Source organism: Natrix helvetica (assembly GCF_964273705.1).
Source record: "Natrix helvetica genome assembly, chromosome: 2".
Classification (NCBI taxonomy): domain Eukaryota; kingdom Metazoa; phylum Chordata; class Lepidosauria; order Squamata; family Natricidae; genus Natrix; species Natrix helvetica.
Window position 1 is genome coordinate 186,415,247 of NC_138552.1, and position 15,806 is coordinate 186,431,052.

At 38.3% G+C, this 15,806-nt stretch overlaps 1 protein-coding gene across 2 annotated transcripts; it reads left to right on the forward strand.

Moving 5' to 3' along the window:
- The first annotated feature begins 553 nt into the window (after positions 1–553).
- Positions 554–13,415, forward strand: CEP57L1 (centrosomal protein 57 like 1). 2 transcript variants are annotated; one of them, XM_081942863.1, is made up of 12 exons: positions 554–900; positions 1,207–1,238; positions 3,114–3,237; positions 5,344–5,523; positions 5,814–5,935; positions 6,910–7,026; positions 7,345–7,422; positions 8,524–8,619; positions 9,596–9,664; positions 9,751–9,977; positions 12,189–12,333; positions 12,838–13,415. In XM_081942863.1, exons 1-12 carry the CDS (start codon positions 879–881, stop codon positions 13,045–13,047), a joined length of 1,422 nt encoding a protein of 473 aa, XP_081798989.1. In that variant the 5' UTR covers positions 554–878; the 3' UTR covers positions 13,048–13,415. The 2 variants fall into 2 exon arrangements, with proteins under 2 accessions (XP_081798989.1, XP_081798988.1); XM_081942862.1 differs by lacking the exon at positions 554–900 and having other exon boundaries at positions 1,215–1,238; positions 9,790–9,977.
- Positions 13,416–15,806: the final 2,391 nt, after the last annotated feature.

Below are 15,806 nucleotides of genomic sequence, written 5' to 3' on the forward strand. Positions count from 1 at the left end.
TAATATTACACTATACAGTAGAATTCAATATAGTTACTGCCCTGGCATAGAAGCTGTTTTTCAGCCTATTTGTCCTTGATATGACACATCAAACTACGTTTGATACGTTTGGGAGCAGTTAGTCAACAAACCAGAGTTTAATCACAATGGTTTAGCATTGGGTATAAATAGCAAAAACCAGCAAAGTCCCCTTCTCTCTTTTTAACCCTTTCTTAGTAGCTCTGCGTCATTCTAGACAAGGAACAAGCGCTGTTCCTGTGTGTGTGTGTGTGTGTAATGCAGAAAAAGTGCATCTCTGCCTAGCAAAGCACTGAATTAATTACATTCCGAGGGGAAGCGAAGACACTTTGATTACATTTTTCTTATGCAAGACCCTCGCCTTGGGATCAAACCAGAGCTGTCCGGGAGCCTTCCGTACGAGCCAACAACCAGCAGGCGTTTGAGTAAACAGGAGAACAGCAGCAAATCCCTATCAGCCGCCTCGAGCGCACAGGCCTTCTCTGATTGGTGCAAGTAACAGCGAGCAGAAGAGTCTGGGCGGAGGCGGGCCTCATCCGGGTCTCTGTGCCGGAGGTGGAGATACGTTTGAGCGGGAGGGGAGGCGGTCTATTTAAAAAACGGCCCCCTGGCGAGGGCGCTCTAGAAAACAGACTGCTTTCTATGGTTGGTGCAGGATATCGAGTTCCTAGGTGGGAGTCTAGGAAAAGTCGCCCGCCTCTTTGGCCCCGGCGTAGCTTTTGCACCCTCTGTGAGGAGGAAGAGGAGACAGCGGCGGCCAGGATCGTCTTCTGCTGAACTTCTACTCGAACTTTCTCCTTCGGGGTGGTTTTTTTTTGGGGGGGGGGAATTGGCCTAATCGTTCGGAGGGGACCGACTATATGGCCTCAGTCAGAGGGGAAGGTACTGTAATTGTGTATTGGCTTCATTTACGGGCTTCTGGGCAGCTCTGAATGGGAAAAGCTCTCCTGATTTTCGTTTCCCGCAGAAATGGCCGGGTCAATGTGGGGGTCCTATTAAGCTCACAGACCGCCACTTGTGGCTTCCTGAAGGAAGGAGGAGGAAGGGGTAGTGTATTAAATGTGTGTGATGAAAATAATATGTGTCTTAATTCGACACAGAAATACAGGAATTTAAACATTAGAGATAAATTATTCCAACTGGAAGATGGAACAAATAACCGGTTTTTTTTGTTTGCTTTTGTTTTAGTTGAATGCTGTTCTAGATCCTATACAATGGAGGTGAGTAATGCAACTTTAAAAATCCACCCATTTTAAAGTGATAATTTAGAAATAGAAAAGGCCTCAGCCTTTTATATAAAGTGAAACGATCCTGCTACTATGTTGAATTTGTCAGTCAGATTCTATTGCTTTAAAGAAAATCGGTGACAATTTAAAATGATCCTTGAATGTGGTATCCTTCCACATTTGATTCAAATGACAAAATGTAAAAATCTAAACAGAAAAATGTTGAACCCAGTATTTGAATTTTGATATGGATTTGAGGCACTTTTCAAAAGTAGAATTCTGAGATCTGCTAAGTGAAACCTGATGGGAAAAGTCCTTATGATTCAAACTGTTGAACCCAGGAAATTATTTTGAGTAGTCAAAATGTTACTAGAAGGTATTCTTTGGATTACTGTACTTGAAATGTGTTCAATTTCAGTCGCATAATACAATGCCAGGGGAATTATATTTATGCTGTAATTATCAAATAATTAGGTATTATGAGTCCCTCAACATCTACATTTGAAATCTATGCGTATAGATCTTGCAACTAATGTTATTGGTTTTAGGGGAAGAGGATAAATTTCCTGATACTTGTGCTTTAGCCCAATTTGACAAAGTAACTTTTTGGTGGCAGAAAGCTTTGGCTAATAATAAAACCATTGATGATTACTAAACAGAGACTCCGAATTAATTGCAATCATAAGCAGTATCTGCTCTTTTGTATCAGTGAATAGATCCAAACAATTTAGTGGGATCTGAATGAGGCCTTACAATAAGTGCATATGTTACTGTGAAAGTCCGAAATCTGGTGAATGTCGACATTCACCGGTGAATGTCGACATTCACATAGTCGCTTGGTGTATGTCGGAAATATTTGCTAAATACCCTTATCCTCTCGACACCCTTACCCTAATACCCTTACCCTAATACCTCGGCTCCTCGCTTCCTTTTAAGCGTCTTCTATTCGCGGACTTTTTTTAAAAAAAAACCTGCGATCCTGCGCGGTTAGAACAAGTAGTTTCCAGGAACGCGAATTGAAAAGCAAAAGTAAAGCGTTACGCTGACTCGTTATATATATGTCACCGTGAAAGACCGAAATTGGTATGTGTCGACATTCACCGGTGAATGTCGACATTCACCGGTGAATGTCGACATTCACCAATTTCGGTCTTTCACGGTGACACATACACATCATTTTCTTTGCTGATTATGCAATCTCATTGGGCACCAGCAGAATTTGCAAAAAGTACTACAAATTTAGAAAATTAGTTGGGAAAGAAATAGGTGTTATACTATTGTCTGTAAAAGAAGATAGGGGAGAGTTGTCAGTAATTAATAAAAATACTCAATAGTCCGCCTTTACCATTCAGCACAGTGTTCCATTATTATAAGAAAATTGTATTTAGTGAGATCACTAACTCTTTTATCCTACATATTTTATTAGCTATAAGGCTCATGAAGTTTCTCATAAACTTCTATATCTATATTTTATTAGACATAAGGCTCATGAAGTTTCCCCTAAAGCAGTTTATATACCTGAAGCAATGTGCTTGATGAGGCTTGCATTCAAACAATTTTCACTACTCTTGTGACCCCAGAGTTCCGCAGAACCTTTTTTCATTTAGTCATTTTTACACATTTGAGCAAATTTTAAGACATAACTCCTGGTGCATGAATCTTTGTAGGGGTTCTAGAATACTATTTCATCCCTTAAATGTCAATAACCCTAAGAAATTGGGATCCTTTTTCAAATGTGACATGCAGTTAAAGCTCTATGTAATTCTCAAACTAGTGGAAATTCTGTGTATTCCTGATCTATGTTTTTAAAAGGAAATGGCTGAATAAATGTTGATGAGGAATTATAAATGCTACTGTATCTTTCTGCAGTCTGTGGATAGTGAATCAAAACATAGCTATATTGGAAGTTTTCTTCAGCCTCCAGAAAGATTAAAATCTGTTTTTGCTGATCTCAGGCCAAAAAGTGTTATCAACTTCCCACCAAACAACCAAGGTAAAGTACAAAGCAATATAGTGTGACATACTATTAATGTGAAACATGGTCAGTTTGTCTTCTTGGCCCATGTTTAATGTCTTTCAGAACATGGTACAGATACTCCTTGATTTACAACCATTCATTTAGCAACTGTTTGAAGTTACAGCGGCACTGGGGGAAAAAAAACCCTTGACACTGAGCCAGCCAAGATATACCATCAAGGTCCTGTCCCAATGTCATGAGACTGGGCAGATCTGGATGGGGAGAAACTGATTCTGAATTAATCCTACCAGGACCGAGTGTGGATATCAAAGCCTGCAGATCCTGTATTTCCCATCTTGAATCTTAGATTGGGCTGCATTTCCCCATTCAAGTTGGTGTGCAATCTAGGAATTGTCCTGGACTCTCAGCTTTTGTTTTCACAGATCGTTCAAATAGTTACTCATTGATCCTAGTTACTCCATGTCTCAGTATGCCCATGTCCTGCCACTGCTTTGTGAGCTGCCAATGTCTCTGTTTGCCAATATCTTTGCTGGTGCACTTAAAGCTACTTGACATATTGGCTTCCCATGATTTCTGTCCATCTATTAATAGCTGGCAGGGTCGATGTACTCTGGGTCCCCTTGATTAAACAGTGACCCAATAAGCATGCCTTCTCTGTAACGGCACCTGCTTTGCGGAATGAGATAGCAATAGCACTTAGACTTACATACTACTTCACAGTACTTTCCAGCTCTCTCTCTCAGCCGTTTACAGAGTCAGCGTATTGCCCCCAACAATCTGGGTCCCCATTTTACAACCTCAGAAGGATGGAAGGCTGAGTCAGTCTTGAGCCTGGTGAGATTCGATCTGCCAAACTGCTGGCAGCTGGTAATCAGCAGAAGTAGCCTGCAGTTTTGCACTCTAACCACTGCGCCACCCAAAGATTTTCATAGCTCCCATCCTGATGGTATTCTGGAAGGACTTGAAAATGTGGCTGTTCTTCTGGCCAGGCCTTGATGTAGAGTAGATGAGATTCCTTTTTCTAGATGCATTCCTGTATATATAGTATGTTGTGACAGATGCTGATCTTGTGTACTTCATATTGTATTTTCTATATTGTTGCTTTATTTTAAATTGTGAGCTGTCCAGAGTTGTTTGAGTGGTAGACAATCCCTAAATCTAATTGATTAATGATCTTGCTGTGTTTATGAAATCCCAAATGCAAAAAAATGATTCCAAAATCATCTGGATCATTAAAATGTATAGTCATTTCCTTTCTTTCATAATTATTGCTTTTGCGTGCATGTCAGATCATGTCTAAGATATTGAACATATTAAATGTATTTGGTCTGCTAACCACCACCATGTTAATCCTGTGAGTTGGACTGTTGGATTTTTGATGCTGTCTGAGTCTCCTTATAGCCTTGCCTCAGACAAACAACCAAGGAGGAAGTAATAACCAGGGACGTGCGGTCAGGGGAGACAGAGCCTCACCGCTCTCATCATGAAAATTTAAAAAAAAAGGGAAAAGGCGCTAAGGAGCCTTCTGCACACGTGGTCGGGAATGGGAGCGCTCCGTGGTCCCCTTCATGTTGACTCAGGAGTCAGGAAGGAGGGGAATGGGACCACGTGTGCAGGAGGCTCCTCTAGCCTCTGCCTCCCTCCTGCGCATGTCCCATTCCCCGCCTTCCTAAGTCAACATGAAGGGGATCGCGGAGCGCGCTCCGCGCTCCCCTTCATGTTGACTCAGGAGTCAGGAAGGAGGGATCCCATTCCCCTCCTTCCTGAGTCAACATGAAGGGGACCGCGGCTCACGCTGATGACGTCACCAGCCTCACCAGCCATAAACCTCACCGTACGTCACTGGTAATAACCAATCAAGAAACCATCAGGGAGGAAACCACACTCTCACCAAGACTGGCAGGGCAAGCTATTATGCATAGTAAATAGCTAGCAAACTCTACTCTCTCTTACTCTGGTGATGTTACATAGCCTGGTAACAAAACATCTGCAAGAAAATACTAAGAACCCAGCATTTTTAACATCTGCTTAGATACTAGAAGTCTAATATCACACTGTTACATTCTTTTTTAATTATCAAAACTGAAAAATTAACTAAAGCTTAGTCGACCTGTTTACCAGCTCTAGTGGCAGCCCTGAAAACTCTTCAAGAAAAGATCCATCGCCTTGAGATAGAGAGGATACAGGCTGAAAATGACCTGAACTGCTTGTCCAGAGAAGCTGCACAGTACAGAAGAGCCTTGCAGCAGGAATCAAATGAAAAGCACACAGTTCACCGGGAGCTGATGGAAGAAAAGAAAGGTAACTTCTCAGTAGTATTGGTAGAAGGTGTTCCAGACTACATCTGTTCTACCTTAATCTGAAAGACCAGTCATAGTATTGTGTAGTATTTTTTGCATGCCATCTTAATATATAAGTAAGGTTATAATATGGTTAAAGGTATCTTATTTACATGCTATTTTAAGAAATTGTAGGAAGTACAGTATGTAACAAATATACCTACTCTGTTCATCAAATTTGTTTTTTTTTTAATCTAATGAAACATACTATTACAATTAAATTTCTCTCCCCTGTTTTTCCCTTCCTTTCAGATGTGAGTGTGCCATTAAGGGCAGCGCAATCACGCTGTTCTTTGCTGGAAAAGCAACTTGATTACATGAGAAAAATGGTGCTTAAAGCAGAGATGGAAAAAAAACTGGTTCTGGAGCAGCAGGTACACAAATTTAACAAATCATTCTTAGCATTTGTTTATCCATGTGGTGTTTTAATAGTAGTTTTCCTGATGTAGGTTTCCTCGTAATCTTGCATATTCAGATCAATAGCACATGGCTCATGGACCTGATGTTGCCGGTAGTTCTTGCAGATTCTTGAGCTTTTTCTAATAAACCACCTGCTGATTAAACTGAGCTCTTGACAAGCTCACAGATGACAAGTATTAATTTTTTGCTCCCTTGAACAGATGGATATCTAGAAATAAAAAAATGAAAAACGCTCATCTGGGCTTTCTACCCAGATTTCTTAATATTAGACTTTTTAGCTTTATCGTGCTTTCGGCATTATAGGCTTTTTGAACATTTTTAAGATGTTTTAAAATAAAATATTCTATGAAATGTATTGCTTAATTCTTAACTGCATGCATCAAGAATGATTCTGATGCTGAAGAAATGCACACATACATACCTTGCCTGCAGATAAATGAGGATTGATTGGATGTTTGCTGAAAGAAATGTTGTGGAAGTTGGCATTTGGATTGTGATCCAGAGATACTTGGTTACAGTCAGATATTATTTATCAGAAGTAATTAGTAGGTATGAGCTATTAGCAGTGGATCAAGATTGTAGCTAAAAGAGATTTCCATTTATGTATGTTCCTACCCATATTGTAAATTGTTAGGGTAGCCATTTCATTTGACTACCATGCCCCTGAAACACGTCACAAATCTGTCCATTCTTTGTCAACTTGCCATTCAATTTCCAGTTCTACCCAGAAATCTTGCTGTGGGCAATCTTCCATGGGCAACATTTATCTGTACAAACAGTGCTACATGTCTAAGCTTCCTGTCCATACCTATTATGCTTGTTCTATCACACATATATCTGCTATTGTTTGTAGGGCTATTGATTCATCTTAGAATATTTGTTTAAATATGGTTTGCTATCAGTTGCATGTTTTGTGCATATTTTACAGACACATCTTCAGAAGGAAGATGACCACAATCAGATGGAACTCTGTGCAAAACTTGAAAAACTTGAAGTTCTAGAAAAGCAGTGTTGGACGCTTATTAGCACTCAGAAAACTGCAGAAGTAAGAAAATATTATGGTATCATCCAAACAGACCTTGAGCATGTCTTGTCGTGTGCTCTATGTCTAATGAGGGCAGTTTCAAAGTGGCCATAAGAAGATGAAAGTGCTCTTCAGCCTCCTTCATTCCTCCCAGCCTCTTTTCTATCAACAGCAATTTGGCTTGGGAAAATTAGCTAAAAGCATTTTGTTTCAGCTTGTTTGTAACATAAAACCCAGGGCACCATTAGTTTTAATTTACCCTTTTGGGGACTCTAGAGGCTATAAATGGTGAACTGCTTGCAGCCGACAAGTTCCCTATCATATTTTTATTTTTTTCAGGAAAAGATCAAGCATTTGGAACAGAAGCTTCTGGAAGAACAGCATCAGCGCAAGCTAATACAAGATAAAGCTGCACAGGTAAGGAAAATTAGTCAATATTGCCCTAGTGAATAAAAACAAAATAACCTGTGGGTTAAAAATTATTAATCAGTTTTTGATGAAGAATATTGTTATATTTAGAAACTGCTCTTTCAAAATACTTTTTCTGGGCTTACTACAATAGGGGAGTAATAACTGTTCTCATAATAAGGCCTTGTACCAGTCTAGCTGCTGGGATTTATGATTAAAAAATAATAACAACTCCTCTAGTGGCAAACATATCTAGTTTTCCTCCCTCCTCCTATATTATCCCCAACAACAAACCTGTAAGGTGAGTTGGACTGAGAGAGTGACTGGTCCAAAGTCACCCAGCTGGCTTTTATGCCTAAGGTTGGTCTAGAATTCAGTTTGCTGATTTCTAGCCTGGTACCTTCGCCTCTAGACCAAACTGGGTCTTCAGTTGAGACGATGTGTTAATTTCACTGTTAGCAACATTGCATGTTTTAAGAACATTTGACTTACTTATTGTAGCTGGAGATTAAATATTATTCTCAAAAATGCATAACCATTTTTAAATAGTGCAGCCATTACATGCCATTTCTCTAATAAGACAACTGGATATGAATCTCTGCTAATTAAGATTGCTTGCTGCAAATTTTGTCAAACAGTTCAAAGGATGTGGTTAGGATTCTCAGAAAGCTTCAAAATATGCTGTGTTAGTTGGGCCTATAAAGGTCACCATTTAGTTTTGTGCCTCAAAGAATGCAGCCCATTTGATTTCTCGATTGGCATTGATTGCAAAAAGAAAGGAGGGGGAGGACCTGTCAAACAATCCTTGATACTGTGATGAAAATAATAGTTTTATGCTAAGCAGATGTTTTTAAATAAGCTTAGGCATGAAATAGCTGACAAGAGTTCCTGGCTAATGTATTGCAAAAGTGTAGTTTTTAATGCATTTGGCAGTAAACCATTCTTAATTTACTGTGAATTGTACAATTTCTATGACGGATCATGCAAAGCACATTTTTAAAGGTATTTTTCGAGGGAGCATTCCTGTCAGACTGTTATATCAGTCATGTATTCATATTTTTCATCTTATTTATTTATCTGACTGCTGGCTGTTAATAATTTTTACTACAGCTCCAGACAGGTCTTGAGATGAATAGAATTCTCTTGTCCTCCCTTTCACCTGAAAAGGAGGTGAAGAAGAAAAGCAAGAAAAAGAAAGTCATCAAGGTACAATTTTAGTTTTCAACCATTGCAAAGTTAGGCAAGCGATAACCTTCCATGTGTTTTGTCCAAGGCAGGTTTCTTAGGAGTGCCTCTTAAGATGCATGTTTAATCTCAGCAAAGAAATGTAAAATGCGCCCAATCATTTCTGTGATTAATAGATCCTACTCCTATTTGTAGTTTTCAAATAAATTCACCTGAATTCTGCTTTTCCTCAAAACTATTAGGCTATTAATGAAGCCTTCCAACTGGATTCCAATATTTTTTCTGGGGATTATCCTAAGACAGCATTTCCATAAGACGTATTTTGGTTTTTCTAAGTTTCAAAATGATCAATGTCATTTGGTATGCTTTTTGACCATTTTTTTAAAACTAAAAGAAACCAGGTTGGATCCATTTTTACATTATTTCTTAAATATATTTAAGAATGGTCCATTGAAACCAATTGGATTTAGGCAGGTTGGATTAGTCATTTAAAATTATGACTAATTTAAATCCCATTTATTTTAGTAAGTACATATTATATGATTAAGTCTGAGCCTACCTGATTTCCTAAGTTGCGCCCAGTTTTCCATTTGTGCATGTGATTTCTTGTTTCCTTATGGAATACCCCTCATCCCTTATTCTGAGGTTTGTGGAAACATTCAGAAAATGTTTGGTAAGTAATGCAAGAAGACTATAAGAAAGGGAAGGACTGGCAAACAAAGATCACCAAAAAAAAGGATTAAAGTGTTTCTGTAATTCAGTAACGAGAAATACTTTGAATATTGATATCATGAAACTTAAATGTTCTAAAGAGAAAACTATAACCTTTCATATTTTGTCGAGTGTCAAAGAAGTTTCGAGTCTTGAAACATTTCTCTTAAAAGTAATAAGGCATAGGATTAATAAAGAGTTCTTATTCATCTCCCTTCTTTAATTAAAGTTTAGAACCTCACTTCTTTTTTTCCAGTGAATAATAAATCCAGGTTTTAATTTTCAGAATAATTCTAGTGTGAAAAGAACACAACCAAGCTTTCAGGATGGAATGTTGCCTTTTGTTGCTGGCAAGGTAAGCATTGTGTCTTTGTAAATGAGAATTGAGTCAAATTATTATTTGCTTAACAAAATGTTATACTTTGCTGCTTCTCCCTCAAGTCTGCCAGCTCAAGTCACTCTGTTGTTGCAAATGTACAGAGTGTCCTGCATATGATGAAATACCGTAGCCCTTGTATGACTTCACAATGTCCAGAAGGCACTGAAAAGTGGACTTCAAGATGGACTGGCCTTTCCAAACCAGTGCCTTGTTCCACAACTTCCTGTGCTACTGAAATGCTTTCTGATCTTCTTCTGGGTATGCAAGATGAGTTGGGACAAATGAGTTTGTAAGTATTTGTGTATAGTTTTCCATACAATCTCTGTGGGTATTTTAACAAAGTATAACATATTTTTCGGAGTATAAGATGCACCGGAGTATAAGATACACCAAGATTTCGAATAGGTAAATTTAAAAAAAAAGTTTTTGCACTCTGCAGACCTACCAAACCCTCTGCACGCCTCGTTTTTTGTGAAAAACGGGGCATGCAGAGTGCTCCTGAGGGATGCCCCCCCCCAAATGGCCTGTTTTCCCCTCGTTTTTGCCCTCCCCAGCCTCAGGAGCACTTTGCAGACCTCCCAAATCCTCTGCATGTCCATTTTTGTGAAGGGGGTGGGGTTTCGGGAGGCCAAAAATGCTGTATTCGGTGTATAAGATTGAACAGATTCTCACCCTCTTTTTGGGGGGGAGGGGAAGGTGCATCTTAGAAAAATACGGTACTTTTTGATCTCCTGTCACCTACTAGAAACCCGGGCAATGTAAAAAGCACTAGATCTTTCTTCTCCACCTTTCCCATCCCATATATAGGCAGATGTGGAAAATGGCAAATTGCTTTTTGAAAGCAAGTGGTGATATAGGTTGAGCCTATTCAAATATTAAAAAAAAAAAAACAGATGCTATTTTTTGTCACATCCACAAAGTTAGTGAGAGCAGGATTGAACTTTAGAGGGACCTTACTAAAAGCAACAAAATATCCTGAAGTTCTTGGTAGCATAATAGGCAGTTACGGGTTCTTGGGTTAATGGCCCAGCTATAGGAACTGGCAGTTTTTGGCACATGTGACACTCCATGAACAACATTGGTTGCTAGTACAAGTAGTCCTCAACTTACAACAGTTCATTTAGTGACTGTTCAAAGTTACAACAACACTGAAAAAAAGTGAGTTATGACAGTTTTTCATACAACCATTGCAGCATCCCCTTGGATCACATGATCAAACTTCAGATGTTTGACTCGTAGTTATGACCATTGTTGTGCACCAAGGTGATGTGATCACCTTTTACGACCTTCAGACAAGCAAAGTCAAAGGGGAATCCAGATTCACCGAACAACCATGTGACTAACTTAACAATGATTCACTTAAACAACCGTTGCCAAAAAAAAAAGGCATAAAATGGGACAAACTCGCTTAATATTTCACTTAGCAACATAAATTTTGGGCTGAATTGTGGTCGTAACTCGAGGACTACCTGTCTGTTTTGAGCTTCAGTTTTAAGGGGCTTGTAATTAGCTTTAAAAGCTCTTGGGGTAGGGTTAATTGTGGGACCATGACTCTCCAGTTGTATCTACCCAATCTGTTAGATTCAGCAGGAAAAGCTTGCTCTGGGTCCTGTCCACTCAGGAGTGTCATCTGGTAGGCCCCAGAAACAGAACCTTCTCTGGCAGGATGCTGCCCTTTGGAATATCATTCCCCTGGAGATCAGATGCTCGTACTTTGGCTGTGTTAATTGTGGTGGTTGGGTGATTTTTGTCAACTGCTATTATTTATGATATACCTTACTAAGGTAAAATAACTGATATGTTATTTATGATGTAACCTACTAGAAATGTGTGTGATTTACAAGCTTTTTATAAGAAACATACATTCCTAGTAGGGTGCTTAATTGCATGCCCAAATAACATCTGTCTAGTCTCAACTGCGAATATTCCATCTCTTTCATTCTGCTGCTTCTCCAGTACCATCTGGCTTCATGCAGCAACACTTATTGGCTGCATTTATTTCTCATGCCCAATTAATCTATACAAAACTTGAAATTTGGAGCTACTCTGCTCAAGTAATATCCTCATTCCGGTAGTCCTGGACTTACAACCATCTGTTTAGTGACTGTTCAAAGTCACAATGGCACTGAAACACATGAAGTACAACCGATCCTCTCGCTTACAACTATTACAGCATCCCCATGGTCACATGATCAAAATGAATGTGCTTGGCAACTGGCATGTATTTATAATGACTGCAGTTTCCCAGGGTCATGTGATTGCTATATGCAACTTTCCCAGCTGATTTCTGTCAAACAAAGTCAATGGCAGAAGCCAGATTTGGCTTAACAACCGTGATTCATTTAACAACTGCAGTAATTTGCTTAACAGCCTCATTATTTTCTGACTCTTGCTGTACAAGTAATAAAGAAACCTACAAGGATGAAGAAACAAAACGTAGATGTAGAGTAGAAAAACGCTAAATTGTGTTTAAACAACTGATAGAATTTGTCTTCCACAGTGAACATCAAGAACTATCAAAGCAGATAAAGGAAAGCCAAAACCAGGACATTCGGGAAGACCTAGAACGTGAATTGGATTGTCTCGTGAAGCAGATGGAAATTAAAGGAGAACAGATTTCAAAACTGAAAAAGCACCAGGATCATGTAAGAGACAGTTCTAAAATCAGGAGATGTGACTAATTAGAATGTGTCTTGTTAGACAGCCAATGCTTAACACTGTGATGCTTGGGGAATGGGAAAAAATTGAGAATAAATTGTATGACATTTCATACAGTTGAGACAATTATGAATGTGCCTGAAAGGACTAAAGATAGACATCTACACAAATGGTGACATATATCGTTGTTTTGCTGAATAATATGCAACATCATGCCACTGAGAAATGTTAAACAACTGTTATGTATTTATTTATTCAAATACAACTAAAAAAAACTTATTACCCATTTTAATCCTTGCACTTAAAACATTATATCCATATTCCAAAATTTTAATTAAAAAATATTTAATAATGTTTTTTCTTACTTTCCTGTATCATATATAAATGTATCTGAGCAGGTGCTAAAAAGATATTCCTAGCTTTGCCTTGCTGATGCAAAGTGAGCCTATCTTTGCATATCAGAATTATTGTACACTTTTTCTTTTATTTAGGTTTATAAACTAAAGCAAAGAGCTCAGAAGCTGAAGAGAGAGCCAGCATATTCAACATCAAAGCCTAATGAATTAAAAGGAATCAAAGAGACTGTAATCTCTCCAAGTATCTGTTCCACAAATAAAACCACAAATTCCCTTCGGCTATTAAAAAGTGCTCAGAAGCTTCAATCGGTATTGAAGAAAGATGACATTGTATGGGAATCATAGCTTCCACGTCTGATTTCATACATCACTACCTGCTGAGATTTGATTTTATAAGTTTGGTTTGCCTTAATAGTGTACCCACTAATTCTGAGAATAAGATGTGAGGTAAATAAATTCCGTTTTCTGTACTGGCTTTTAAAAATTGATTATTTTAACAAAGCTTGTACACTATTTTAAATTAAAGGACTCATCACTCTGTGTAGTCAAATTATCGTTTGCCTTTCCTTACTTTCATGAGAGACTTTGAACAAAAAGTATTATTTTGCATCTGGATTGATTTATAAAATACCTAGGGGGTTCATTGTTTATTTCTATAAAATATTTATAGACTGTTTTTCAGTAAACCAATAAACTTCAGAGTCTTAAAAAACAAGGGCATACTAAGGCATACCCATCACTGGTTGTGAAATCTTTGTCAGAGTAAAGAACCCTGATACTGCCAAATATAAATACTAAAACCCAAATTTATCTGGTGCAAGGAGATTTGGAGGATTCACAGGGAATTCTCCCCTTTTTTAGCACCCCAAGAATTGACCACTTCATCTCTGAACACTCCAGAGACAAGAATTTTAAGTGCTTTAGCAGTATGGTCAGGGAAAGGAAACCAGTTGAATGCATCTCATGGTTATTATATTCAACTCTTATTGTTTTAACACCTGATAAGAAAGCAGCTCTTAATAAATGAATGTATGGAGATGGTGTGGATTTGCAGTTGTTTAAATCAGTGTTTCAAAAGGGCTTCATTTGTGATATCTGCTGTAACTTCCAAACAGGACTGTCTATACAAATATTCTGGGCACCTGCCGTCTCATTCAGGCCTATTAACCTTTCACGTGGTTTTAATCGTCTCTAGCACTTGGCAAAATATTTTCTCCCTCTTATGCAGAAGAGCCTCATTTATTTATTTGGTCATTTTTGGATTAAAATAAATCAGCATGCCATCTATGAAACTGAGCCCAGGAAGTTATTTTTTCATCCCTCAGCTTTTGTGTATAGATGTTGTTACGGTTACCACACAGCCTACCCAGGCACTCTGACATACGTCTCATTGCATTTTTAGTTTTGATCACACTAGCTATAGAAACCTGTGGGAGATGTTTGCTGTTATTGTTTCTAATAACGCAACTGAGCTCTTTGCTTTGCTAGAAGCTGTTTACCTTCTGTGCTTGTGAAGCTGTGACCTTTCTATTGAGACCAGGTATCGTATTCTCTTAAACATATGTGTTCCAAGACAGAGAGCAAAAGTAATAGCAAATTAATTTTATTTGTCCCAGAAAGTACATTTGGTTGTGAATATATGCTAAAATAACTGCATATGGAACCCTTTCAAAGAAGAAAAGTACTGGACCTCAAATGATTCACAGAATCAAGTCTTGCTCTGTTGAAGAAACAACTAAAACTCTTAAGATTTTTTAAAAATGGTTTCCTGGAAGGAGGTTAAATGCTGTTTTTAGAATTCTCATTTAAATGCTTCAAAAATTAAGATAATTGGAGAAGAAATTCTGACATATTTTCTCCTTTTCTCTCTACCTCCCCTTCTCTCCCATTATCATAATGAAGGTCATTTCAATTTTGTTTGCTTTTAGGGAAACAGACATGCTTTCTAGTATTAATTATGTCTATTTTGAAACCTTATATATGGGTTGCTGGTATTCTTAATCTCATTACCTAAATCGGCTTAAGTTGCTTAAATCATGCCTGTGGCTTTTTCAGGGGCAAAGTTATCAACTGGCCATGGATTATTTTTGAAATTGTGATCTGGCATTTGAAAACCCTGTAAGCATTAGTTATACAATAGACTTGCTGCTTACAGAAAAAAAACTTACACAAGTTTTATAAAAAATTGGGGGGAAATTGTTTTGTTAAGGCATTTCTATATCTTGGCAGAAGCAATCACTCTGATTTAAGAGACCTGCTTAAGACAAATTTTAAATCCCTCACAGTTTTAATTTATATATTAATTAGATGGAGTACTTTTTCTAAAGTAAGTAAGTAAGTAAGTAAACTTTTATTTATAACCCGCGCCCTTTCCTGAACAGGACTCGGGGCGGTGTACAGACATATTAAAAACCATGTAGATACAAAATATAAATGTGCATAAATATATAAACATATAAGCGGAGGAGGTAGAATGTGCTGTACCAAATTTAAATTAAAATACAAATATAATTAAAATTCCCCTTAAAAATTACCCAGTAAGATGTTTGCCAGGAGGTTAAAGATGGGACTATACATCAGTCAAGCCAGCTAATTGGAACAGGTGGGTCTTAAGCTTCTGTCGGAAGGAGCGGAGGTCGTTAGTAGTTCTAATATGGGGGGGAGGTCATTCCAGAGGGTTGGGCCCATCACAGAGAAGGCTCTACTCCTAGGTGCCGCCCGCTGGCACTGCTTGGCGGATGGCACCTGGAGGAGTCCCTGTGAGAGCGGATTGGTTGTGAGGATGTGTGAGGTAAGATGCGATCCCGCAGGTAACTAGGTCCCATGCCATGGGAAGAAATTGCATTGCATTTTCCACATTTGATTTGTTGTGTGGCTTTGGGCAACAAGTCAGGAAAAGGGATGTGCTTTTCCGTAAGTCAATAGGAAATTATCTGTGTGGGTTCAGCTGTAGCTTATATAAGTAGAGCCCATATGATTTATTCTGATAGAAATTGTGCTACCCAAATCACATTGAGAGTCACTTTCTATATAAAAGCTACACTAATTAAGTTAAGAGCTGGGACTATAGAGTCATGCTCAAAGAGGAGAAATGGACAATTCTA